Below are 27,593 nucleotides of genomic sequence, written 5' to 3'. Positions count from 1 at the left end.
ACATTTGCAAAGACATTAAGTTATTGTTACTTAATTATATTTAACTTAGCAGGTTGTATTTATTAAAAGTAATCAAGTAAATTTAATTTTAAAAGGTGACATGCTTCATGCCACAATGCATTCTGGGAGAAATGTATGAGTATAGCATGATGCACCCAGAATGCATTGTGGCATGAAGCATGTCGCCACTGTTGAGATTCATAGGATGATTCTTGATGCCTGTGTGTGAGAAAAACTTGCAGGAGTTCAAATTGCTTAGTGTACAGTCTTTTACAAAACGTATTCAACTTTTCTGGTTAAAACCGTGCTGGATCTTTTCTAGAATAAAACCAGGCTAATAGTATATTGCTCATACTCAGGTATAAGATTGGTGAATTAAGCCACTACACAATGATCATATTCTGATCATCAAGCGGCCAACAGCATCTGATCGTGTTTTCTCTGCTTTTCTTGCCATAACAAACCCAGATACAGGAGTGAGAGAAACACTAACATTAAAAAGTCATCAGCTGCCCAACTTAAGAAAACACTGATCACCCTAATGGTGACATAAAAATACTCTCAAATATTCTCAATAAGAGCTTATGTAGCTTTAGCTACCGTTAGTGTGATTAAAACTCAGGCTCAGTTAAAAGTCAAAACTTATTGAGATTAAGTCAGCCACATAAAAGCAACATCCCAAAATGACCGTCTCTGCCACCACTGAACAAGTGGGATATTTTTGTAAAACATAAAAAACCTGTGCACATTTTCAAATGCACTTTGCTTTTCAAATTAAAATGTACTTAATATTTTTAGGTGAATGTACTGTGACTATAAAACATTAAATAGTATTTGTAAATATATTATAAAATGTACTTTCTGCTCAGTTAATTTATTACATGAATAAATTGTGTAAATGTTACATAAGATATATAGTTCCAACTTAATCTTGATTTTACAATGTATAAATTGTAATGAATTAATGTAATAGATTTGACCATACCACAAAGTCATTATTTTCTGTCTCATTGTTGAAAACAGCTGATGGTGGAAAGTGTCTCATTATTTTTTTTGTGACCCCAATCTTTTGAATGGTAGTGAATCTAGTTGTATTTAATTTTAAATGAATAACTGTTTAAATGTACTATAATTACAACATGGGACTTTATTTGTTTAAAACTACTACGGTCCCAGAGGATCAGTTTAAGCATAGAATGCATTTATTTTAAAGCTTTTATAACAACTTAAGTAGCGGTTACAAAATTAACTGAGAATCTCAACATGTGAAATTGAGATAAATAAAGATGAAATATGTGTTAAGTAATAATATACACTTTCTCTGCCATGTAACATTTGTCAATTTTGAATAATTAAAATATTACGTCAAAGAAACAAATGCAATCAGAGAGGCATGTAATCAGAATCAGTTTTATATATATTTTTCCTTATAGTTGCAATTGATACATTAATTATTTACATAATTCATTCTCATTTCGCTAACAAGGGAAAAGCATTAGTACATCACAAAGTCAAACTCACAGTTAAGGAACTGTTTCATGTTGCAGGGCGTTCTAGAAGAGAGACAGACTTAAAAGTCAAACAACCTAATCAAGCAACCTAACAGTACTGTCATATCAAAAATATGATGTCCTAGACCAGAATATATTCTCTCTCACTTAAGAGAAATCAACTGCATTAAAATGATAGCACATGCAAAACCCCCGGAACTGTACTTGGGCCCATCTGAGAAAGTAAAACTTTGCTAACGGAGTAATTGTTTGGGGGGTTAATCACTCAGTAGAGGTCTAAGTGTAGTCTGCTTTTCCAAGAATAAAATGCATTATAAATGTACATGGACACAGTATAGTAAAGGCTGCCAGTTTGGTTGTGTTTAGCATGCTGTGGGAAACTACATATATATTTAAAGGGATGGATTTCAATAGATTGTTGCACTCTCATGAAAACTAATCTGAGCATAGATAGAACCATGGTGTCAAAAATGGGTGAATATTATCCCATTCCTCTTCTCCAGATCTGTACTGGGCAGCTTCATCCTGTTGCATATGAAGACACCAGTGACCACAGTATCCCCGGTAAAGAGAAGGACATTTGTAACAGTATCGAGGGACACTTTGAGCAGAGGCTGGTGTGGAACTGCTGTCTAAGCATTATGAGTGAAATTACAACAAAAAGTAGGTTTCTGTCTTGTTGAAAATTCAGGATTACAGAACAGATGTCTCTTTTGACACTCAACAGCTTCACAATTAGAGACAGACTTAAGTTCACCAAACGAAACAAACTCAAAAGGCAACCTTTCCCACTAGTGTTTGCCAGGCTGCCGATACTTACACCAGTTCAATAGCATTTTAAGAACATTGAACATTAAAATAAAACTTCTCTATATAATATGTACATTTCTTTAAAGTTGCATCCGTTTCTCTTGCTCTTATAGTATGGTTTTCAATTCATTATGAATTTGTATCAATTTAAGACCATATTCATTTTTTAAATGATTTCCATAATGAAAAACAAACATTTGATTAGGTGTTTTAATAAGGAAACAGTGGAACAAAAAGAAATGTGTGCATTTGCAAGTAAACCGGGTTGTTTTAAGAGTGATTTTATTATTATAATGAATTATTTGACTTCATATGATTTTTTTTTAGGTTTATCTCTACAATGGATGCAGCAGGAGACAGAGAAATATGGACTCAAAAGGTAGAGGCTGTGTTGACCTGCTAAGGAGCCGGCGTATACATCTCGGTCACTTACAAATGTACACACGCACACATACATCTATATGCAAGGCCCTCATTCCCCTTCCTGCCTGAACCTCTTCTCCTTCAGGGAAAAAAATTGACAGCAAAACAAGAGGCAGCCTTTGGCCAGCACACAAAGAGCAAGAGCAAAAATATTAACCAATCGGAAGAGACAGAAACTCTTTTCCCCGAGAGCAGATTTTCCAGGTTTTTTCCGGCTCTTCTTGCATCTGTGCTCGCTTGAGGAGTCCGGAGCTGCAGGTAAAGGGAAACGGTCTAACCTTTGCTTGCGTCGTACCCCTAGAGGGCACTCTAAGGCTGTGAGCTGCCCTGACTGTCTGGGTCGGTACCAGACGAGCTGGTGTCCGAATCAGAGTCACCATCGTTGTCCTCTGGCGGGCACTTTTCCCGCAATCGTCTCTGGATGGCTCTGAGACGGGTCAATAGACCCTGGTAGTCAAAACGGCCTCTCTTCTCTCCAAAAGGGTCCTGCAAGAAATACAAACATTAAACGGGGAACAAAAAGGAAATAACAAAATGTTTAGTATATTGATCTCCACAAAGGTACAAACTGTAAAGTTGTAAAACAGAAAAAAATTTTTTTGCTAAGACAAACCAGTGACAATTTAACCAAATTAATGTACAACTATATATACAGGTCCTTGTCAAAAAATGTGCATATTGTGATAGTTAATTATTTTCCATAATGTAATGATAAAAATTAAACTTTCATATATTTTAGATTCATTGCACACCAATTGAAATATTTCAGGTCTTTTATTGTTTTAATACGGATAATTTTGGCATACAGGGGCCGTTCTTCGTACCTCGCTTAATACATCCGAGATGATTTGACAGATCCCAGATCCTTTAATCGTGATAACTGATATCTGGCTAATTTGGTTCTTCTAACGAATTTGCGGATTGGATTAAAATATCTGGATTAAGTTATCGGAGATCACTGCTCGTGCCTGTGTTCCCTGAAGAGGACAGATGCATCGATACGCGAAACCACGATCAGCAATGCAGCGATTGGCTGGCGTCAAGACAACGTAATGACATCATATAATTAAAAAAGCCACCTGGCAAAAAACTTGTCAAAGAAAAAAAAAAAAAAAACTTTATAAGGAAACAGACAAACAAACAAACCAACATAAAAGTTAGATAAATTAAATATGGACTGTTTTGATGAACATTATTCATAATTATTTATATTCACGATTTTATAATACTGGTACACATTTTACATTTTTATTTTAATGTTGTAATTTAATTTTTAATTCAATTTGAAGCAGATGTGTTATGTGACAATATTAATTTAAGTTTCTTAACAGTCAAGATCAAATTATCTGCATCTCTTGCACTGCATCAAGCCACTCCCATAATATCCGTCATCACCCAAATTAATGCACGACGAAGATGCACAATTGGAATAATAGATGAATTCAATATAAAAATAAATCTCTCTTCTATAATAACTGGTTTGAAAACAACATTGTTTTAGTTAAACAACTTTTAAATTCAAACTATATTTTATTATCTTATAGTGAATTATTGGATAAATTTGGGTTTCCAGTTACACCAAAAGAGTATGCTGTTGTATTTGGTGCCATACCTCAACAAGTTATACAATTTGTAAGAGTGTGTGAAGTGATTCTTCTGAGGCAGTATATGTTCAAGACAGCATGTTATTCGGAGACTTTGACATTCTGAAACACAGTTGTACTAATAAACATATTAGGGCTAGTATAACAGGTGGAACAGCTACTCATAAAAGTTTATTGTGGAACAGTGTATTTAGGAATATAAACTGGAATAAAGCTTGGTGTATTTCAGAAGCATACTGCTTAAATAATAAAGTAAAAGAAGTTACACTTAATTTTACATCCAGCTAATAATGTATTAGAGAGGTTTCATTTAGATATTGATTATTAATGTGATTTTTGTTCAATAGAAAAATAATCTATTATTCATAGAAAGATACTCAAAGACTTGTAATATTCTTAAAGAATATAATTTTTTAATTTATCAAGGTTTGTATACTCTGGCATTTTTTTTTGTTTCATTGTTCTTTTTTATTTATTTATTTTATTTTTTGTTGTATATGTGTATTAATATATTTTCTTTGCTGTATTTTACATGTTTAAAAAAAAAAAAAAAAAAAAATTAACTGCACATTGTGTGTAAACCTCCAATACATATATAAAGTAACCATTCTATCACAATTCACAAATAAATCTCTCAATCAAGTGACTGTGTCTATAGAATTATACACAAATTTCACACAACATTAAAATATTATTTTCAAATAAACTTTTATATTTATTATTATTTTAAATTATAATTGCCCCTGGTTCAGTAATGAACTCTTGTAATAAAGTAGCAGTGGCTGGGACAGATTTTAAGTATCACCTCAAGATGCGATGTAATCCTGTTTACATGAAATAAGCAGGTTTAAGCTAACGGACCTGTTGCTACAACTACAAGTCCAGGATGAGCTTCAAAGAACCAAACAATCCGAGATCAAGCCAAATCGTCAACAATCAAATCCAGCTAACTGAGTTAGCCACGTACGAAGAACGGCCCCCAGCTCATGAAAACCAGCATATTTCATCCGACCAATAAAAGAAAAGTGTTTTTAATACAAAAAAAGTCAACCTTCAAATAATTATGTTCAGTTATGCACTCAATACTTGGTGGGGAATCCTTTTGCAGAAATGACTGCTCCAATGCGGCGTGGCATGGAGGTGATCAGCCTGTGGCACTGCTGAGGTGTTATGGAGGCCCAGGATGCTTCGATAGCGGCCTTAAGCTCATCCAGAGTGTTGGGTCTTGCGTCTCTCAGCTTTCTCTTCACAATATCCCACAGATTCTCTATGGGGTTCAGGTCAGGAGAGTTGGCAGGCCAAATGAGCACAGTAATACCATGGTCAGTAAACCATTTACCAGTGGTTTTGGCACTGTGAGCAGGTGCCAGGTCGTGCTGAAAAACCAAATCTTCATCTCCATAAAGCTTTTCAGCAGATGGAAGCATGAAGTGCCCCAAAATCTCCTGATAGCTAGCTGCATTGACCCTGCCCTTGATAAAACACAGTGGACCAACACCAGCAGCTGACATGGCACCCCAGACCATCACTGACTGTGGGTACTTGACACTGGACTTCAGGCATTTTGGCATTTCCTTCTCCCTAGTCTTCCTCCAGACTCTGGCACCTTGATTTCCGAATGACATGCAAAATTTGCTTTCATCCGAAAAAAGTACTTTGGACCACTGAGCAACAGTCCAGTGCTGCTTCTCTGTAGCCCAAAGTGGCTTAACCTGGGGAATGCGGCACCTGTAGCCCATTTCCTGCACACGCCTGCACACGGTGGCTCTGGATGTTTCTACTCCAGACTCAGTCCACTGCCTCCGCAGGTCCCCCAAGGTCTGGAATCGGTCCTTCTCCACAATCTTCCTCAGGGTCCGGTCATCTCTTCTCGTCGTGCAGCGTGTTTTGCCACACTTTTTCCTTTCCACTGAGGTGCCTTGATACAGCACTCTGGGAACAGCCTATTCGTTCAGAAATGTCTTTCTGTGTCTTACCCTCTCGCTTGAGGGTGTCAATGATGGCCTTCTGGACAGCAGTCAGGTCGGCAGTCTCACCCATGATTGCGGTTTTGAGTAATGAACCAGGCTGGGAGTTTTTAAAAGCCTCAGGAATCTTTTGCAGGTGTTTAGAGTTAATCAGTTGATTCAGATGATTAGGTAAATAATCATCTGTCACTGTACGATGCCACTATACTGTCAAAAGAGCACCGTCTTTCGGATGAGACGTTAAACCGAGGTCCTGACTCTCTGTGGTCATTAAAAATCCCCGAAATGTCTTTCGGAAAAAAGAGTAGGGGTGTAACCCCGGCATCCTGGCCAAATTTGCCCATTGGCCTCTGTCCATCATTGCCTCCTAATAATCCCCATATCCTCATTGGCTTCATCACTCGGTCTCCTCTCCACCAATCAGCTGGTGTGTGGTGGGCGTTCTGGCTCAATATGGCTGCCGTCGCATCATCCAGGTGGATGCTGCACATTGGTGGTGGTGGTTGAGGAGATTCCCCCCTTCTATGTAAAGCGCTTTGAGTGCCTTGAAAAGCGCTATATAAATTGAACGCATTATTAAATAGCTCATTTAGAGAACCTTTTCATGATATGCTAATTTTTTTAGATAGCTTGAGCAGTCATTTCTGCAAAAGGATTCCCGACCAAGTATTGAGTGCATAACTGAACATAATTATTTGAAGGTTGACTTTTTTTTGTATTAAAAACACTTTTATTGGTCGGATGAAATATGCTAATTTTTTGAGATAGCTGTATGCCAAAATCATCAGTATTAAAACAATAAAAGACCTGAAATATTTCAGTTGGCGTGCAATGAATCTAAAATATATGAAAGTTTAATTTTTATCATTACATTATGGAAAATAATAAACTTTATCACAATATGGTAATTTTATAGAAGGACCTGTACAAACTATAAATTATTCAAAAGTTTGGGGTCAGTACTCATATTTGGGAAAGAAATTCAATTATACTTATCAAGGATGCATTAATGTGATCAAAAGTGACATAAAAGACATTTATAATTTTACCAATACATTCAAATAAATCAGTTTTTTGTTTTTGTAAACATTCCATTCAAATAAATCAATAAAATCACACACATTACTTTTCTTACCAATCCCAAACTTTTGAACATACCATGTATTAATGAAAACTATTAAGATTTTATAAAAATTATACTGTGTAAATATTATGCTGTGTAAACACACACACATGTACGTCTGGTTCAATATCTTTGTGGAGACTCTCCATAGACGTAATGGTTTTTATACTGTACAAACTGTATTTTCTATCCCTTTACTCTGCCCCTGCCCCTAACCTACTCATCACAGGAAACATTCTGCATTTTTACTTTCTAAAAACTCATCCTGTATGATTTATAAGCATTTTGAAAAGTGGGGACCGCTGGCTGGTTCCCACAATGTAGGTAATCTCAGGTTTTACTATCCTTATGGGGACATTTGGTTCCCACAATGTAATATAACAAAGGCACGCGCGCACGCACGCACGCACGCACGCACGCACAATAGATAAAGTGAGCACAAAGATGATACAATTTAACCACAGTCTGATCAACAGTTCCCTTAACCATGTGTGACCTGACTACGAAATGCCTGAATACTGATTCATAGCAGGACTTGAGGACAATAACAACTCTGGAAATAGCTCAGAAATGGCTGTAGGCGAATGGAAACTGTACTCAGTGATTCAGCGAAACTCTAGTACTCTTTACTAGAAGGTATGGTAGTATGTCAGATTCTTTGTTCTTGCTGGCCTTTTGTAAATGCTGACATGAATGACTCACAGTTAAAAAGAACATTTGTAATATCACAATGCGAAATGTTTGCACAAGGCAGTATATGTAATGTTATGATGACAATCGAAATGACTAAATAAATTCACATAGCATAACGTTAGAAAAGCAAATTCGCAAACAGTTATTACCTGCATGTTCTGCCCTTGGAGATGCAGACGTTCTTTGCATACCCCCTCATAAAAATCATAGTACTCCATGAAGGATTTCTCCATCACGCTCCTAGGAACAGAAAAACAATGATCTTAAAAGGGTGTTTAATAGGCAAGGCAAGTTTATCTTCATATAATAAATAGTTGATTGGTCTGTGTTTTAGCATCATGCAAGCTTCCTTGGCTATTTTCATAGTGAATATATATATATATATATATATAAAAAGCAATGAAAAACAACAAAAATAAAATACAAATTTAAAATGTTTGTTTTAGAGAACTGCAAAATGCACTCAGGGTTGCCTATTAAAACATTTTTGTTTTTGATGAGTAATATATTTCCTAAGAAAATTGAACCATTTAATAAATGGCAATACTAATAGTTCAGTACAGGCAACAAGCCTTTAACAAAAAAAAACAAAAAACATGATTATGGAAATGGCTGAGGGATCATCACTCACCACAAAGCCTCCGGACACGGCACTTTACCCTCTAGCATATCGCACACAGCAACTCGCATGGTCTCGTGGCGAATACACTCGTTGTAGTTTTTGCTGTCACCTGGGTGTCTTTCCTAGCAAACAGACGAATAAACTATAACATTCACTGTTAACCAAATAAAACACAAATTACAGGAAGACCCCACAGGGACCTTCTAAACAAAGAATGTGGGAATAGTAGTACCTGCTCAAAGCCTGGCTCATTGTGGTAAGGGTTCTCCGTCATTAGGGACTGTATAGATATGAGAACAGAGGAGATGCTCTGAGCGGGGCTCCACGCTGGACCAGTCCAAGTGCTGTAGAAAGAAACATCTGAGTAAAAGCCCATTCATACCAAGAACACTAACTACACTGAACAAATTTATAAACGCAACACTATTGTTTATGCCATTTATCATGAGCCGAACTCAAAGATCGAAGACTTTCTATGTACACAAAAGTACATAGATACATATGTACTCTTAAATATTGTTCACAGATCTGTCTAAATCTGTGTTAGTGAGCACTTCTCCTTTGCCGAGATAATCCATCCACCTCGCGGGTGTGGCATATCAAGATGCTGATTAGACAGCATGATTATTTGACAGGTGTGCCTTAGGCTGGCCACAATAAAAGGCCACTCTAAAATGTGCAGTTATCATTCATCACACCGCACAATGCCACAGATGTTGCAAGTTTTGAGGGAGCGTGCAATTGGTATGCTGACTGCAGGAATGTCCACCAGAGCTGTTGCCTGTGAATTAAATGGTAATTTCTTTACCATAAGCCAAAGACGTTTCAGAGAAATTGGCATTACATCCATCCAGCCTCACAATAGCAGACCATGTGTTACCACACCAGCCAAGGACCCCCACACCCAGCATCTTCACCTCCAAGGTTGTCTGAGACCAGCCACCCGTACATTTGCTGCAACAATCAGTTTGCATAACCAAGAATTTCAGCAAAAACTGTCATGGATGAATCCCGGTTTTTACCGTACAGGGCAGATGGCAGGCAGCGTGTATGGCGTAGTGTGTGTGAGCAGTTTGCTAATGTCAACATTGTGGATCGAGTGGCCCACGGTGAGGGTGGGATTATGGTATGAGCAGGCGTATATTATGGACAACAAACACAGATGCATTTTATATGCACAAAGATACCGTGACGAGATCCTGAAGCCCACTCTTGCGCCATTCATCCTCAATTTTCACCTCATGTTGCAGCATGATAATGCACGGTCCCATGTCGCAAGGATCTGTACAAAATTCCTGGAAGCTGAAAACATCAGAGTTCTTGCATGGCCAGTACTCACCGCAAATGTCACCCATTGACCATGTTTGGGATGCTCTAGATCAGCATATATGACAACGTGTTCCAGTTCCTACCAATATCCAGCAACTTCGCACAGCCATTGAAGAGGAGTGGACCAACATTCCACAGGCCACAATCAACAACCCAATCAACTCTATGAGCAGGTGATGTGTTGCACTGCGTGAGGCAAATAGTGCACACACCAGATACTGACAGGTTTTCGACTGGATTAAGTTAACAGCATCTAAGTCCATCATGATTCCTCGATTAAATTTTAGTAGTTCATTTAAAAAAGAAATCCTCGATTGTGATTTGCCCATGTTTACATACTGCAGGTTGCACGTTTCTTCCAGCATCTCAGAACTGCCCCGTTCACATTTGGGTACGCTTATAACATTCATCCAGGAACGCAACGTGCGCCATTTCACCAGACTTGTAACATAAATAATTTATAAACTTAGGCCAACACAGGAGAATGCATCAGTACGTTTCTAAAGAAGTGAATTGTTGTTTGTCACGATTTCAAAATAAAAGTTTAAATGCTCGCTCTGAATTTGTATGCTTTGATGTCCACATGTTCTCGTTCAAGAAAGAAATGCGACAGTCACTGTCATATCATAAAGTGGTCAAATATTAAAGATTAAGTGGACATTTGAATTAAATGCTGTTTGGCTAATATTAAACAAGAATTTGATCATGCTGTATATGATGACACTAATAATCACCAGGCCGCTGGCGCCCCCTGCAGGCATTTATTTTAATATATAATGTATCTATTGTTTAAATTATGTAAATTGCATTATGTATTTTAAGTGTTGTTTCAGTAAAACCACATGATTACTTGCTTTTGATGCCTTATTTGAACCAATTGTTATTGCCTCATTGTTAATATAACCATCTATTTTAAGTAACTTTAATGGTTATTTGTGGTTTTTACCAAAAATAAAAATCAAGATTACTTGATTAAACGTCAAAATAATCAACAGATTATGCGATTACCGAAATAACTCTTAGCAACAACCCTTAACATCTTTATTTTGGTCATTTTTTTTATTTTTATTTTTTTATTGGAGTACCTCGTTTTTGTTGTTTCCTAATAAGGATTTATAAGCTGTTTTAAGATTATTGAGCTCATCTGTGACATTGTTGTTGCGGTAGTCCCAATTGGGAATGACATTTGGCATTACTAAGTTAATTAAAATGTTACTGGTTGTGTAAAAAAAGCACATAATATAGACCCCTGAATCTAATCAAATTGTAATCGTATAACAGATTTTTTTAGGCCCTGTCCCAAATGGCACCCTAAACCCTCCTCTGAGTCCGCACTTTCACGACGTAATGCCGCTTTGACTGCCGGGAAGAAGTCCGCTGCGTAACATGCACCAGTGCGGGCTCGGCTGAAGTGCGCATCGAGGGCGCATATCAACCTCAAAGAGGGCATTCGCGAGAACCCTTCTGAGACTTAAAATGACAAATGGGACACCTTACAGTCTCGTGGACTTAACGGACACGTGCAAGCAGTGGCCATTGTAAGTCCACAAGACCGAAAGTACACATTAGGTGTGCCATTTGGGACAGGGACTAAGTTTTGCAAATATCATACAGCTGGTCCAGAGAATCGATATCAGATCATATTTTGACAATTTATACTATATAAAATGTTTATCAGCTGGAAAGATATTCCTCTGAAATTGATTTCAACGATAACTAGATTTAGCATCCACACCACACTGCGGTCTACCGCAAATGCTTAAAATGCTGCAGCTCTACCAAGGTGGGTGGGTGGATTATGGCCACGTTAACACATAGACGGGTTTTTAGAGAAACTAATATTTACATAAACCCGCATAAATACGCCATCAGGCGCCATCATAACTATGCCACACCTATGGGCGGCACCGTAGGGATAAGGATAAAGCCATGCAAGCCAATCAGAATCCTCAAAATCAACAACAACGAATAGCACGAGCAACTTCCTGTTCCTTTCAAAACAACAGATGATGCGAGGTTCGTTTGTGTGGTTGGACAGCGAAGTGGAGTTAAAAGTGTGTGCACAAATGTATAAATGAGTACCACCTTAACAGCATCCATGATCAAACAAACTCTTAACATAGGGCACTCACATGACGTAAGCATTTTCTGGCACATAATGTTACGTTTGAGAACCTAAAACCCCATTTCTCCTAGTTCACACGGTAACACATAACTGCCGTTTTCAGAAATCAGAATATAGAATTTCAGAATATAGTTGTGGTGTGGACTTTACTATTCTCTAATAATTATTATTATTATATAGAATGATTATTAAAACTTTAGTTACTGTTATAGTTCAAGATATTGTCCTTGTTGTGAATGGGTCTTAACTCAGGAACTAAAAGTGACCAAGTAATATGATCTGTTAGAATCTAATCAAAGCCAAATGAAGAAATGACTCTTACCCGAGGATGCTCAGGCAAACTTTGCCGTTGCGGTAGAAGTTGGGGTTGAAACGAACGGTGTTCTGCCCTGTAGTGATGAGTTTGACGCGTGGAGGGTGGATGGGATAGTCAGGGGGACAGCGAAACAAGAAAAGGAAGAAGCCACCCTCATATGGTGTGTCGAAAGGGCCGGTGATGAGGGCGTGAATCTGTGGAGACAGGAGGAGGAGGAGGTGGAAGAGGAGGGTTTATTTGGAATAATATCCAGACACATACATTCAGTATAGCATATACTTTTACAGCATTTATTAATTTAGGACCATTTCTAATATACTTTTGTTCACTATTAATTCATGCTTGTACATAATACTTTAACAATGCATATACATATATTCACATACTACAGTTTAAATGTATGGGTTCTGTAAGTCTATTTAAAAGTTTTTTTTTGTTTTTTTATAATCTTATGCTCATCAAAGCTGCATTTATTTCACCAAAATACAGCAATATACACTCAACTAAAGGATTATTAGGAACACCATACTAATACTGTGTTTGACGTCCTTTCACCTTCAGAACTGCCTTAATTCTACGTGGCATTGATAGACTGCTAGGCTAGCCGAATACTGGATGTTTTTTTTTACTGAAAATTCTTTGTAAACCCTAGAAATGGTTGTGCGTGAAGATCCCAGTAACTGAGCAGATTGTGAAATACTCAGACCGGCCTGTCTGGCACCAACAACCATGGCACGCTCAAAATTGCTTAAATCCCCTTTCTTTCCCATTCTGACATTCATTTTGGAGTTCAGGAGATTGTCTTGATCAGGACTCCACCCCTAAATGCATTGAAGCAACCGCCATGTGATTGTTTGATTAGATAATTGCATAAATAAGAAATTTAACAGGTGTTCCTAATAATCCTTTAGGTGCGTGTATATAAACATCTTAATTTAAAACTTTTTTTTCTATTTTAATATATTTTATAATGTAATTTATTAATGTGATGCAAAACTGATTTTTTAGCATTATTACTCCAGTCTTCAGTGATCCTTGTGAAAATATTCAAACTGATATACAAATATACTGATGTGATGCTCAAGAAACATTTCTTATCATCACTGTTGAAAACAGCTGCTTAATGTTTCTGCGGAAATTTTCATGCATTTCTCTCAAGATTGTTTGATGAATATAAAGTTTATATTTATTTGGAATGTATAATCTTTTATAAAAATGTTAAAGTATTTAGTGTTAATTTAATGCATCCTTGCTGAATAAAAGTATTAAAAATCAAAACAAACCTTTGAACACTAGTGTATATGTAAAAATTAACAATAACCTAGAACTAATAGATGCTGTAAAATAATTGTTCATTGTTAGTTTATGAAACCTAATGCATTAACTGTGCATGTGCAATCAAAGACTTCTTTGTTTACCATAGTAATAATATAACAAAAGAAGGAAGGATGGAGGGAGGGAGGGAACACAGAAGAGATAGTGATATGCTGAAATATCACCATAATCATGGGGAAAATGTCTGCTGACGCTTACCTTGGTCATGTCGTGAGGATCAGGAACCACAAACATACCCGGAGGAGGCTCTTTGTAGATGGACATTATGTCTCTGAATGGAAGATATATATGGACAGAATTATTAAAAACAAAGAGGCATCACTCACATGAAGAACTATCAGTGGCAGTGTGCACCATTTTTGTCAAAGCACGAGGAGGAAGCAGAAGCCCTATACACACCCTGCCAAGAAAACCATCAGATCACTGAATGTCTGAGCCAAACTAAACAAACATAACTGACTCATTGTAACCGAGTGCTTTCATTTTCGTCTCCACATTTCCATCATTAGGCCTCCGGGGACATCTGATCAAATTATGCCAAGGCCAAAGTCCCTTCAGTGCCAAGTGATAATTCCCTAGAGTGGCAATATTGTGCCTTATAAATGCACACTTGTAACATTTGGCTGGAAAATGTGTCAGAATGCTAGGCTAGTAGAGATGACCTGGTCATTGGTTTGAGCAATACATGTTAACCGATATTTAATAACTACTTGAAAAGTTCTCAGTTCTACTGATAAATGCCATAAATTGGTGGATGTCTAAAGGATGACACCCAAACTACACAATCACAGCACTGTGCATTCATCAGAAAATAATAATGCTCACAGGTGAGTAAAGCATATTGTTAAAATAAATAGCACAATTTTGTATGCTTAATTTTCACCCAAAAAGTTATGTGTCGTCATAATTTACTCACCCTCAAGTTCTAACCCAGTATGTTTTTTTTTCTCGTCCCCCCCACAATAGATAGATAGATAGATAGATAGATAGATAGATAGATAGATAGATAGATAGATAGATAGATAGATAGATAGAAAGAAAGAAAGAAAGAAAGAAAGAAAGAAAGACTATGGGTAACCAAACCGTTGCTGGTCTCCATTGACTTCTATTGGGGGTGGGGGGAAAATGATGGAAGTCAATGGGGACCAGAAACCAAAATTCTTCTAATATCTTCTTTTGTGGTCAGCAGAAAATATAAACTCGTAACATGGTTAGAACAACTTGAGGGTCAGTAAATGATGACTGAATTGTAATTTTTGGGTGAACTATCCCTATAATTCCCAAGCAAAACATGCATACATAAGATGAAAATAAAAAACCTAAACAAATTTGCATTATTATTTTTGTTGTTGTCAAATTTATATTTGTTACTGTATTAAAAACAAAAGAAAAAACATAAAATCGTAATATATAAATCGGAAGTTCATTCGGCATTCTGACATATTTCCTTTCACCATCTTTGGATTAGGAAGTAAATATTCAAATAACACACAGAAGCTAACTTCTTTAAAAGTTGCCTTAACGTACACTTCCCAAAACATATGCAGACCCTTATGATAGATTAATATTACCTTTTTATCCGGAGAATACACTGCTGAGACGCCTTCTCGTTATCCCAGTCGGTGCTTAACGTGGGATCCCAGGAGGTGGCGTGAATTTGGGACAGGAGGCCCGCTCCGGCCGGGACTCCTGATACAATACCGGTCGGCAGGGATGGAGGAAGGGCCACGGGGAGAGTGGAGTCGAGGGCATGGGTCAGCACACCGAGTCCACTCTCCACGGCCGGAGTGATGGCATGCGCGATCCCGGGAGCCACCACAGACAGTCCGGTCTGTGACGGAGGCGGGGAGGCTGATGAATGCCCCGGTATAGAATTACCCAAACTCGCTGAGAACTGCGCTCCGTGGCCCTGTGCCGTCCCCACCGTACCGTTGGCCTCCTCCCCAACGCTATCCGCCATTATCAACGAGACCGTAGAATCCGCGAACTGTTTGACCAGCTGTCAGACCAATCGGTTTCTTTTGCAGTTTCTGTTTCTCCTCTCTCGGAGGCAAGTGGAGGAGGGCAGGAAGAGACAAATGACTCCTACATATTCTCCCTTTCCCCTCTTCCGACCTCAACTATAACACCCTATGTCGAGTGCAGCGCTGATTTTAATGTATTTTCCGATTTAGCAAAGCATTTAACATTCACATGAACGAGTAACGGAGTTTAAGGTCTAAACGCACATAAACGTAGTATCTCCTCGTCCGGCCTGGCCTGTTTATCAATGTTGTTTCATTTCTCTCCACTTCCTCCTCATTTAGAAGGGAATAGTGCCATCTAGCGGTGCACTCCTGGACGAGATTCAAGCTAAACGCCAGTTGGAAGGAATTTAAACGATTCTGATTCAATTAAAGATTATTTTAGTACATTTATTGCAATTCCTATTACATTATCCGGTCCTAAAGAAATCCAAAATGTGTTCAGCTGGCGAGGCGTAGAACTGGTAATTTGACATTTTGGTCGCGCTTGTTTGTTTTTCATTCGCTAAAATGAATCGGTTCATAAGAGTCATTCGTAAGGGAGTTGGAATCATCACGCTGCATATTTTTGATTCACTAAAAAAGAAAGAACCGACTCATAAGAGTCAATAATCGGTCAGACTCATTTTGGAGTCACTGCATGGCTCTCTGGACGCCATGCAATGGACCTAGCACAGCTCCACCTCTGTAGATTTACCGTTTCGAAAATATAAATTGTTAGTAAAGTAAGTTTTACTACCAAAACACATGGTTATTATTGTAATTAAACATTTGAAATCACAAATTAAACATGGTTTTGCTATACTAACCATAATATTTGTAGTAAAACAAAGCTGGACTTCACAGATGGCGGTGCAATGAGTAGACTTTCAATTACTGGCCTCCCAATTAAACCACATGTGCACCAGCTTGGCCAGTCAGTAATTGCTTTTGAAAGTTCAAAACAACCCAAGAGGCTGCTTTAACCACTTCAGCTCTGAAGCATATTTTGAATGATTATGACAATGCAATTGTGGACCCACAGGTGGGGCACAGTTGAATTGGTTAAACCATTATGTTCCCCCTAGCAGTCAGTAGAGCTGATAGAAAGGAAATGTGCAATTTATGTTAGTGTTCTGAAAGATGAACAATGAATGCACCTGCTGTGAACTTTACTACTTTAATTTTCGTTGAGATGTCAATGAATGGAACTTATTTAAGAGAACCATTTTATTAAACAAGGATATTTTAACTTTTTAACATAAGTGCACCACAAACTAAGTAAACTTGCCTGTGTCTCAATGCATACAATATGTAGATTCATAACAAGCTAGTAAATAAGGGAATAAAACAAATTGAAATGGGGTACAGTTAAATGGATGTTCAAGTGCAGTGCAAAACTCTAAACAAGTCAGAGCATACAGATTGAGTGCCTTTTGGGCAGCCAATAAGAGACAGTATGGAGGTTGAGAGTAAGTTAGCCAAGCCAAACTGTATCTGCATCTTCCGTCAACAGACTACACTTACAGCAGAAACAAAACACAAAAGCAAATGGATTTCAACCATTTATTCAGATGGTCTTATGTGAAGTGAGTTCTTACATAAAACGTTCAGATAGAGAAAAACAGTACAGGGGAACATAAAAAGGGGAGAGTTTCTTTTAGTTTTGTTGGAATGGCGATGCCACGGCCTAAGCTGCGTGTCTGACTTTCAATCTCCAGATCAAGGGAGCCGAACTGCTTTGAAGAAAAGACATCCAAGTTACATGGCGAACAGGATGAGGAACGCCACCATCAGACAGAACAGACCCATGGCCTCAGACAAAGCGAAGCCCAAAATGGCGTAGGAAAAGAGCTGCTGTTTCAGGGAGGGATTCCTGCAAATTAAGAAAAAGAGATTAGGCACAAGCTACATGCACAAAAAAAAGTTTAAAAGCCTAATTTCAAAGCTTGATTACCTGGCATAGCCAATAATAAGGCTGCCGAACACTGTCCCGATTCCAGCTCCGGATCCGGCCACACCCACTGTGGCAGCCCCAGCACCAATGAACTTGGCTGCTGTGTCGATATCTCTGGATACAGCGCTGGTCTGGAAGCCCCGGGTTACATTAAGAAGGGTCGCGTCGCTGATTGGCAACAGAGCTGCCTGAAAGGAAGGCCAAGAAATGCAAGCATGTGCAAGAGAAACAGCAGAAGTACTTCACAGCATTTACATAGAAGTCACTTTTTTTTACCTGTTCAGTTCTCGCTTCAGGTCTGTTGAACACAACTGAAACAGGCCGGGCCAAAACCCTGGATCCTCCACGGACCTGGAGAAAAAGTAAAGAACAAACTTTCAGAATGAGCTAAATGAACATCTATAGAATGCATAATGGTTCCTATTACCATGTTTCAATTCAAAATAATCTTAAAAGGTGCACCATGTATTTTGCAGTAAAATATCCAAAAACCACCAGGCAAGTGTTATATATTTTGTTCAGTTGAGTTTACAATATCCCAAATATTTCCCACCATTTGTAAATTGTGAGACAAATTGCCATTTTAAACCAAGGAGCCAGGATGTCTGACAGCGTCGCCTGTCAATTGTGTCATATCAGCGTTACCCTCGGTTTCCAGTTTTATTCTGCAGAAGCGCTTTACTCCTAGCAGCGTGAACAAGTGTCACAGCAGCCGCCAAGCAAACGCACAGTCAATTTTAAATGCACTCAAATGCATCTTGTATGATAAACCGAGCTGCGTTACTTCATACTCATGACTCATTGCGTAACAATTGCTCCCGCAACCGTGCTCAGCTCCACAACACTCGGTCCTGCTCTGCTTCATACTAGTTACATTAATAAAATCACATTCATGAACATGGATTTCTGTTCGAGTCCCATCCCGATTCTTTTCCACCGGCTGTGAGGAAGACCACATGTCCCAAGATTCTGAGCTCAAAACTGCCATCATCAAACTACGCCCATTTTGAATAGGCACTCTCTGGCGGACAGAAAAAATACATTGTGCAGCTTTAACCCAATCTTCCTCTGCTCTAGCTGCCAAATTAATCTGGCATTGCATACTATAAATAGTTTTGGCTTTGCATGAGGAGTTGCTTATGGTCCTATGTTCTAAATTATTTTGGATAAGTCTGCTAAAAGCATACATGTAAATTAAATAGAAGCATTTAAATAAATGATTATAAACATGGTTAAAACTAATATAGCCAATCATTTCTGTGAAAGAAAGAAAATACAAGACATTCTGAAACTGTCAATGGAATGTGACAGTATTTGAGCTTGAATACGTACCACAGCAGGTGAGGTGACAAACTTAGCACATGCGTACATGTTTGAAGCCTGTGGAGAAGAGATGTGAGAGGTGAAAAAAAGCACCAGTATCATCAAAATAGGATCACATCCCTAAAATGAAAGCCCATACAGTTAAGCACTGTAGGCAACAAAACCATGCCCAAACGAGAGCTTTATGCAACCTTGAGTGATCAAAGATGATTACAAATCACCTGCCATCAGTTCACTGTCAACACTCCACAAAACGGTTCAGGCAAATATTTATAAAAAACATAAATACAAGTGTTCCATCATTTCTGTAGGATCCAAACCAAGTGACAGATGGTCTGTATGGTCTAGCTTAAGGTCTTTCAAAAGGCTGATATTGACTGGTCACATTTGAAATAAAAAGGAGATTGTGCTTTTTCTGTTGCTGCACCACAGCTGTGGAATGATCTACCGGTCCACATTAGGCTCTCTTCCAATGTTGAAAGTTTTACATCAGTACTAAAGACATCTTTTTCACTCTTGCCTTTGAATTAGTGTAATCTTATTAGTTTGTGTCTGTCATTTTATTATATTCTCTCCTTTGTACAAGTTTTTCTACTTGACTTGAGTGATAAAATGTACAGCACTGGTCAGCTGTAGTGGTTTAAATGTGCTATAGAAATAAAATGCCTTGCCCTTGCCTTGTATACTATACATATAAGGTACAGGAGGACACAGAGGATGCTAAACTTTCTTAGGCCAAGAGCACATACCCTTAATTTAAGGTCAGTGGTCAAACATACGGCAGCATAAAGGTCATGTACTAACGTTACAGTTCTTACAACACTCAACACAAGCTTTTACCCACTCAATAAGATACAGACTTAAGGGCTAGTGTTAGCCATTAAATCTGAGGTGACTTGAGCCTGTCCTACACATTGTGACCACAGCAACTAAGCGCATTAAAAATAATAATAAGGACGTACTGAATATATCGGCCAAGATAAAGTTTACGTACGTTTGCTTAAATATAAATATTCATAGTTCCTTTGGATGATCATTTTGACCACTCATTTCCGGTCACCTTTTGAACAGTCGGAACATAAGGCCAATGCTACTTGCCTCAAAATACATTAAGCACAAATTGACTAATAATCGGTTCTAAGTTTATTTTGAGTCCTAGGCTTGAGGTGGTTAACCGCAAAAAGCTTTCTCGCGGACGGGCTGTAGAGTGAAGGTCACCAGCAGCTTTGAATGGCAACGTTACTTTCTTTAAACAAGCGTATATAAACTGTCTTACAACATAACAGACAAACTGTAATTGAACGCCATAATAGTATTAAAATGCTTGCACTTTAAAGGCATAGCGTTAGGTGCAGCACGAGCTTTCAGGCAGATACAGGCCCACTGCGAGTCAGACATTTAGCAAGTGTCACGAGCAACATGAGAATAAAACGTGCGTTGCATTTAAAATGAAATAAGTGAAGCTAATAAACTTTGGCGTCATTTCCCAGTTGCTCTTCGGGTTAAGATCTTAAGACGTGATCGCAGGCGGACTCATTCATTCATTTGAAATGACTTTGACAAGATGCTAGCGGAGCTTTAGCAACGCGCTGCTCTGAATGGCAGCCGAAAAAAACGTTATTTAAGTTAACGTTAGCCGGATCAGACACTTCCGCACATTTTCATAACTTTAAAAAAGAGAGGTCCTCACGATGTGTCTTTAGATGAAGGCTGAGACAGCCTGACTCACCTATAAGATCCAGCACACAAGGACCCGGGGTTACAGGGACAAGCTTGCAGCTAAAGGCAATGAGTACGCCGTGGAAACTGTCACCTTGTCATTTATAATCTTCGGAACTACGTCCTCGTTTGTGATTGGACAGAGGGTCACGCTTTCGTCCTCTGATTGGCTATGAGGTATGTCAATATATAAAATATACCTAATGATGTGCGTTACCAGGAAGGTGGCGTCTCTTTGATTGGTTTAAACGATTTAAGGAAGAACGCCGGGAAAGTCAGGAATCGCATCCCGTGTCCCCTGTTTCTATTGGATGATTTGGGTGGAAATCCCGCCTTTCATATTTCAGAGGACGGGTGACTGCAGTTGAATTTCATCTAAATGTAACACTGTTCAAAACAGGTAAACATAACACAGGGAAATGTGATTTCTGTGGGCACGAAGAGACGGTCGAACATATTATAATGTATTGTCAGAAATACGAAAGAGAAAGAAGACATTTGATCTAAAAAATACTAGAGATCAATACTACGTTTTGATGTAATGAGTCTTCTGCGAAAATTGTCAAAAGATAGGTGTTATAATGTATTGCTTCAATATCTTAGAGAAACTAATTTAAGTGAGAGGATACAATTTTTCTTTTAACAGGCCTACAATTGTCGACTTTCTGGTTCACACTCTATACCAGTTGGTGGCGGTAATGCAGCAGCTCGTTATTTGCCAACCGCCATTAAGCCGTGGAAGAAGAAGAAGCACTGAAGTTCAATAGCTATTGAATATCTCTAGAGGGCGACCTGTACTTTCTTTCTTGAGTGAAATGATAAAGTAGCAGGGCAGAGCAGGGATACCTTTCTTATGTGATTATAAAACAAGGGAAAAAAATCCATTCATTTGATCTAAATTCCATAAACAAATGTTCTTAGCATGGTCATTAATAAAATCACGACAGAATCACTCGCTTCATTCAAAAGACAGGTTAAAACTCATCTCTTCCATGAGCACTTAATCTTATCATAAAAAAAAACTCTTAACTCTTCCTCCTCTATTTTTCTTTTTTCCCCTCCCTATTCTGTTTTTTGATACTCTGAGTAATATCCAAATCTTTGTTTTTAGGGGTACTTTTTGCGTTTCTTTGGATAAATGTGTCTGCTAAATGCATAAATGTACTTGTAAAATTTATTTAAAAAACATAATTTCTCCCCACATATGTAGGCTACTTTATCTGGAGTAATCAGCTTATTGAATTCAAGAATAAAAATCCTTATTTTATAACACTTGGTTCAATAATAAATGATAGTGGGTTATTGCTGAATTATTCTGAATTCCTTAACACTTTTGGCATCCCAATCACCCCAAGAGAGTTTGAAATTGTTGTGGATGCCATAGTCCCAACTGGTATTTTAACTCTTAAAAGTGGCTGAAATCCACTATTGGTTAAAAAAATTCCTATTGGTCAAACTTTGTTGAAAACCTGAATTGGGGGAATATATGGAACTTTCCTTACAAACAACTCCTTACAAATAAAGTAAGCTACGTCTCTTTCAAAATCATATAAGTATTATCCTGCAAAGCATTATCTCCTTAGGTTTAATTTTGACGTACGTGTTAACTTCTCTTTCTGTGGAATATGTCCAGAATGGTAGCCTACATCTGTTCTGGCAATGCCATCACTTTCTGGAAAGATACATTACTGTCACACTTATTGCTGATTTTTCTTTGTTTTGGAAAAATGTAGGCTATACTGTTTGGTTTCCATGATAACGAGTAAAAACACAAAGAAATATATCTAAATAATCTATTGATCATTTTAGAGAAAATATCACAAAGCCAATTTTAGTAATTCTAAACCTTCTTTTATTGCTTTTGGTAAGGAGACGGAACAGTACATCAATTACATCCATGATTCAAAAAATACGGATGCTGCTTAAACCAGTCAGTCATATGCTCAATCTTTAATGTAGGCCTATTTATTTGAAACTCCCCCTGGCTATGCTCCTGTCTGTTATTTGTTGTTTCTGTATTAATGACTCTTTTTGTGTGTTCTTTTGTATTGTAAAGACTTAATAAAGTAAAAAAATAATAATAATAAAAAATTGCCCTTTGCCCATTACATAAAGAAACTCACCTGAAAATGTAGACCTGGACTTCTTAGATTTTACCACTCTTAAAGGGTTAGGTCACCCAAAAATGGAAATTCTGTCATTAATTGGCCTACTTACCCTAACACCCGTAAGACCTCCGTTCATCTTCAGAACACAAATTAAGATTTTTTTTGTTGCAAGCCGATGGCTCAGAAAGGTCTCCATTGACATCAACTCTTTAATCACACCTTCAAAGTTAACTGCAACATTTAACTTAACATTTTCTCAACTAGCTACATCTATCTGGAATATTATACCTCACTTTATCGTTTCACAAGTTGGTGGTTTACAGCATTACCAAACTTCCTTTGAAAATCTAATTTTAACAAAAAGATGCTTTTTGGAATTTATTAGGCTATATAAGCACAGTAAACAGGTCTTATGTCAATCTGGAATAACAAGCATATTTTGTATAGCTCTAAGTTTTATTTCTTGAGAAACGGTTTTGTTATTATATCTTTTTGGTAAGCCATCTTTTTGACCATGCATGTTGACCAATTCTGTTTTTTTCCCCTCCAAAATATAATATTCCAGTCACTCCTACAGATCCTGTAGTTATGGATGCTGCCCCCTCTGGTGTAAAAACGCTTTTTTAAAATGTATTTTCTATAATATAAAATGTAATCAACTTGCTCATAAATATTACCCTTCCAATTGCTATCTTGTAAACAGATTTACTTTTGATATGAACATATTTTGTCGTTAACATGCAGAGGCATGGTTTCATTTATTCTGTATTTGTCCTTGTGCAGCTTGTTTTTGGTCAGATTTCTGTTCCTTTGTCAATAACTGTGTTTTGAATATGTTTATTTGGGTATCCCTCTACATGCCTTATCATAAGGATCTATTTAATCAGCTTTTTCTTACTAGCTACACTGTAAAAAATAATTTAGAAAAAAAAGTTACCTGGTTGCCTTAAAATTTTGAGTTCATTGAAATTAAAATTTTGAGTTAATACAATGAACATTTTTTGAGATTCGATAACCTTTATTAAAATATTATTAAAATATTTTGTAAGCATATTGGGTAATTGTGTGTTTTATTTCTGATGACGCAGTGAAACATGCCAAATTGTGCTATTTTCATGATTTATCACATTTTTTATGTGGTTCAGATGCAATAATATTTTGAGTTTCTATTTATTAAACAAATTCCCTTCATTGTATCAACTCACATTTTTAATTTCAATAAACTCAAAATTTTAAGGCAACCAGGTTACTTTCTTTTTTAAGTTAAACCAACAAAAATCAACCAAATTTTTTTTACAGTGTAGTATTCATGAATGTAAATGATTTTGTCAATGTAAATATTAATTATAAGTTGATTAGATTGGCTAATATATGCTCTGTGTTTTCTGCAGTTTCTGCTAGAACATGCACAGGATCCACATTGTCACTGTCCTCAAGGAAGCTGTTACATTTGTTCAGGTAGGAATAATTATTTTCCCATGTCCCAAACATCATATTCAATGTTTTGAAGGAAAGATAACTGCTTAAAATGACGTATTTAAACAATTGTAAAACTTTTAAAATTAACAACAGTATTTGCATTTAACAATATACAGTCCATATACTTAATAACTTAGTTAATAAGACTCAAATTATAAATTAAATGAAACAATTTTTTTTACATGAAATTTATATTGCCAAATTCACCCCTGTTACAAGAATGTATTCCATTATGGTACATTTCACTGGAGGAGATATAACCTGACCATGCCCCATGCTTGAGTCTTTCTACATTCATGTGATATCTGACAGCTTCTTTTAGTGGTTGAGACTTGCATACCTTTGTCTGGTGTGAACTTCACCTTTCTCTATATAACTTTCCTTTATACTCTACCTGTGCGTCTATATCATTTTAACTGCCTGTCTGAACAAGACCTTTTATGGATTATGGGCATGATAAATCAAAATCTTTCCTCTCTACCCCTAAACCCTGTCTCAAAGTTGGAAAAGAAAACAAAAAATATTCTCCTAACATTTTTCACCTGGTCTCTGTATCTACGTATGAAACCACTGTACGAAACTCTAAAGGCTGAATTGTGAATTTCTTGGAAACCTGCCTTCAGAAACATGTTTATGGCACACAATAACATGATTTAGAACTGATTTATGATGATGAATGAATGGCCGATGAAAATTAATGTGTGGTTTATTAGCCTATTTGATATCTAAATCTTTAATGCATAGATGTTCATGCATATAAAAATGTAATTTTTGCTTTACTGCTGTCATTCATTTCAGGTTTAGTTATAGCTGACAAATTATATCACATTTCTCTGATTTCCATTTTGTGCCTATGTTAATAACTAAAATAGCCCAGTCACAAAATACCCTTGTGTCATTGATTAAACAGAAAATGAAGCAGAACACATCCCTCAAGTATATGTGTTTCACTGCACAGTAATTCATCCAAAGCTTCCTCGGACTTTTAGCATACTTTGAAGACATTAGATACAGTTAACAAATCACCAAAGGTGTACAGCATGAGATAAAACTCTAAAAGGATTTCCTCTGAGGATTTAAACAGAAATAGGCTAGTTATTTCATAAAAAGCTCCAATTATGTGCACATAATTTGCACTGAAACTCCTTTAATGTTGTAAATTAGTAGACTTTCCTTTTGGAATTTGAATATGAATTGACTATACTTTATACTATATATTGACTGATTGATGAGCCTATACTATTGAATATATATATGTTTGGAATATTCTATTTGAGTTCTTCTTTCATGAAGAACTTTTATTTCTTTTCTCAACAAATATATATTTGTTGAGAAAGTATAAAAGTTCTTCATGAAGGAAGAGCTAATAGAATATTCCAAACAGACCCTTTCTAAGAGATTAGCCGCTCTCTCTCAGCAGGAGGTAGATTTGATAAGTTTTACAGATGACAGGGGGAATAAATTACAGAACTTTACAAGCTAAAGCCGGTGAGGTTTTCCACAAAGAGCCACAACTGCATGAGGCACAGACTTATGCTATGTTTTGCCACTGGGCACATTCAGAATGATCTCCATAGTGAATGTAATTACATATGTCAAGTGCTTTATCCAACAAGCAATACAATACATATACACATTTTAAAAATGAAAAAAGTCTCAGTATGAGGATCAGGACTGTGCTGTATATTAATTTGCCTATATAGGCTAAAATACTTGCTAAATTAACAAAATATTCTAACTGATTAACTGGTAATGTTATATTGACCAAAAAGTTTGTACTGGTTAATACTACACTAAAATGCTGGGATGTTCCAACTCATGTCTGGGCCAAATATGGACAAATCCAACTATTTGGTTTAAAAAATCTATTAAATTGTTTTAAACAATGGTTGGATTTATCCATATTTGACCCAAACATGGGTTGAAACGACTCATGATTTTTTTTTTTACCAGTTTTTAGAGAGTAGAATAACCTTTTTTAACCCTTGATCAGTCCTTGGGATCCAGCTGACCCCACTAGATTTTTCCTTCATTTTTAAAGAAGTGTTCCCTTCATCTCTGGGGCATGGAACTCTAAATAACTGACTAAATAATCTATCTAATAAGCATGCACAAAAACCTAGCCTTGATTTGGTTGTTCTAAAGGTGTGTAAAAACAAAACAACAAAAATGTCCATTTACAGTCCTTGGGGTCATACATTGAAAATGATTGGGAAAATGTAAAACTATTATTATATATTTTTTCATTTTGTTTGTCAAATTTTTAAAAATATAAATATTCAATATAAATCTAAAAATGTTCTAATGTATGATCCTATAGCATAAACACACACACACACACACACACACGCACACACACACTCTCTCTCTCTGTTTTGCTATCTTTGTGGGGACTCTCCATAGGCGTAATGTGTTTTATATTGTACAAACTGTATATTTTACCTCCTTACACTAACCCTACCCCTAAACCTATCCATCACACAAAACTTTCTGCATTTTTACATTTAAAAAACCCAACAACATCCACTTCACTTGTGGAAAACGCTGGCTGTGGATGATTTTAGGTTTTATATCTTTGTGGGGAAATTTTACACTAGCCTACCCTAAACCTACCCATACACAAACATTTCTGGATTAAAAAACATCCCTTAGTCTGATTTCTAAGCTATTTTCCACATACATGTCAGATATTGTCATCTTTATGGGTACATTTTGCACACATGGAAACAAGGGGAATCCTTGATCTGGATCAGTTCCCTACTTCTGCCAGTAAGAGGCGCCTCTGTAATACAATATGATTGTCGACTACTTAGGGCACTTTTTAAAACTCTTCACACAGTCATTACAACATATGTGGGTAAACTGTCGATTGTTTATCATTGCTTTGGCAAAAAATGTATTCAGTGACATTTGTTTACATGCTCTTTTAAAAAAACCCAGCACAATGCAAAACTGAATAAGACAGAAATTTGCTCTATTTCTACAGTAATGCCATATTGATTTATATTCTGAATCTTAAAAATAGTATCCTATTGAACAAAATATTCCCTGAAGTGAATCCATTATGTGATTAATGTCAGTTTTTAAATGCCAACCTGTCTCATTCCTATGCTACGTGCCCAAATTTACAACATTTCTGGAATAAC

At 37.0% G+C, this 27,593-nt stretch overlaps 2 protein-coding genes and 1 long non-coding RNA gene across 3 annotated transcripts in view; 1 reads left to right on the top strand and 2 right to left on the bottom strand.

Moving 5' to 3' along the window:
* Positions 1-1,396: 1,396 nt before the first annotated feature.
* Positions 1,397-16,180, bottom strand: ube2z (ubiquitin-conjugating enzyme E2Z). Its single transcript, XM_067460488.1, has 7 exons — positions 15,430-16,180; positions 14,057-14,129; positions 12,530-12,717; positions 8,986-9,097; positions 8,763-8,875; positions 8,281-8,371; positions 1,397-3,230 (listed from the first exon to the last, which is right to left on the bottom strand). The coding sequence occupies exons 1-7, from the start codon at positions 15,816-15,818 to the stop codon at positions 3,054-3,056; spliced, it is 1,143 nt and encodes a 380-aa protein (XP_067316589.1). The 5' UTR covers positions 15,819-16,180; the 3' UTR covers positions 1,397-3,053.
* A 1,233-nt stretch (positions 16,181-17,413) lies between these two features.
* Positions 17,414-20,979, bottom strand: atp5mc1 (ATP synthase membrane subunit c locus 1). The gene is made up of 5 exons (XM_067460475.1): positions 20,871-20,979; positions 19,151-19,198; positions 18,095-18,169; positions 17,819-18,006; positions 17,414-17,737 (listed from the first exon to the last, which is right to left on the bottom strand). Exons 2-5 carry the CDS (start codon positions 19,187-19,189, stop codon positions 17,623-17,625), a joined length of 417 nt encoding a protein of 138 aa, XP_067316576.1. The 5' UTR covers positions 19,190-19,198; positions 20,871-20,979; the 3' UTR covers positions 17,414-17,622.
* Positions 20,980-21,180: 201 nt separating this feature from the next.
* The window catches only part of LOC137094621 (uncharacterized), a 43,436-nt gene continuing 37,023 nt past the window's right edge, over positions 21,181-27,593 (top strand). The window contains exons 1-2 of the long non-coding RNA XR_010908688.1: positions 21,181-21,260; positions 24,360-24,426. This is a non-coding gene — a long non-coding RNA (uncharacterized lncRNA). The remainder of the gene's footprint in view (positions 21,261-24,359; positions 24,427-27,593) is intronic.

The sequence above is a fragment of the Pseudorasbora parva genome, chromosome 2, assembly GCF_024679245.1.
Source record: "Pseudorasbora parva isolate DD20220531a chromosome 2, ASM2467924v1, whole genome shotgun sequence".
NCBI classification, from domain to species: domain Eukaryota; kingdom Metazoa; phylum Chordata; class Actinopteri; order Cypriniformes; family Gobionidae; genus Pseudorasbora; species Pseudorasbora parva.
Note: the sequence above shows the minus strand (reverse complement) of the source record. Positions and strands in the feature narration are given on the sequence as shown.

What these genes read in the sequence shown, in the direction of transcription:
- ube2z (XM_067460488.1), bottom strand. Translation starts at nt 15,818, where the DNA reads ATGGCGGATAGCGTTGGGGAGGAGGCCAACGGTACGGTGGGGACGGCA. An exon ending in TGTATTCTCCGGATAAAAAG is followed by an intron (nt 14,130 to 15,429) that starts GTAATATTAATC and finishes TCTTCCATTCAG; the next exon opens with AGACATAATGTCCATCTACA. An exon ending in ATGAGCCAGGCTTTGAGCAG is followed by an intron (nt 8,876 to 8,985) that starts GTACTACTATTC and finishes TCTGTTTGCTAG; the next exon opens with GAAAGACACCCAGGTGACAG.
- atp5mc1 (XM_067460475.1), bottom strand. Translation starts at nt 19,189, where the DNA reads ATGTACGCATGTGCTAAGTTTGTCACCTCACCTGCTGTG. An exon ending in CTGAAGCGAGAACTGAACAG is followed by an intron (nt 18,007 to 18,094) that starts GTAAAAAAAAGT and finishes CCTTCCTTTCAG; the next exon opens with GCAGCTCTGTTGCCAATCAG. An exon ending in CTTATTATTGGCTATGCCAG is followed by an intron (nt 17,738 to 17,818) that starts GTAATCAAGCTT and finishes CTTAATTTGCAG; the next exon opens with GAATCCCTCCCTGAAACAGC.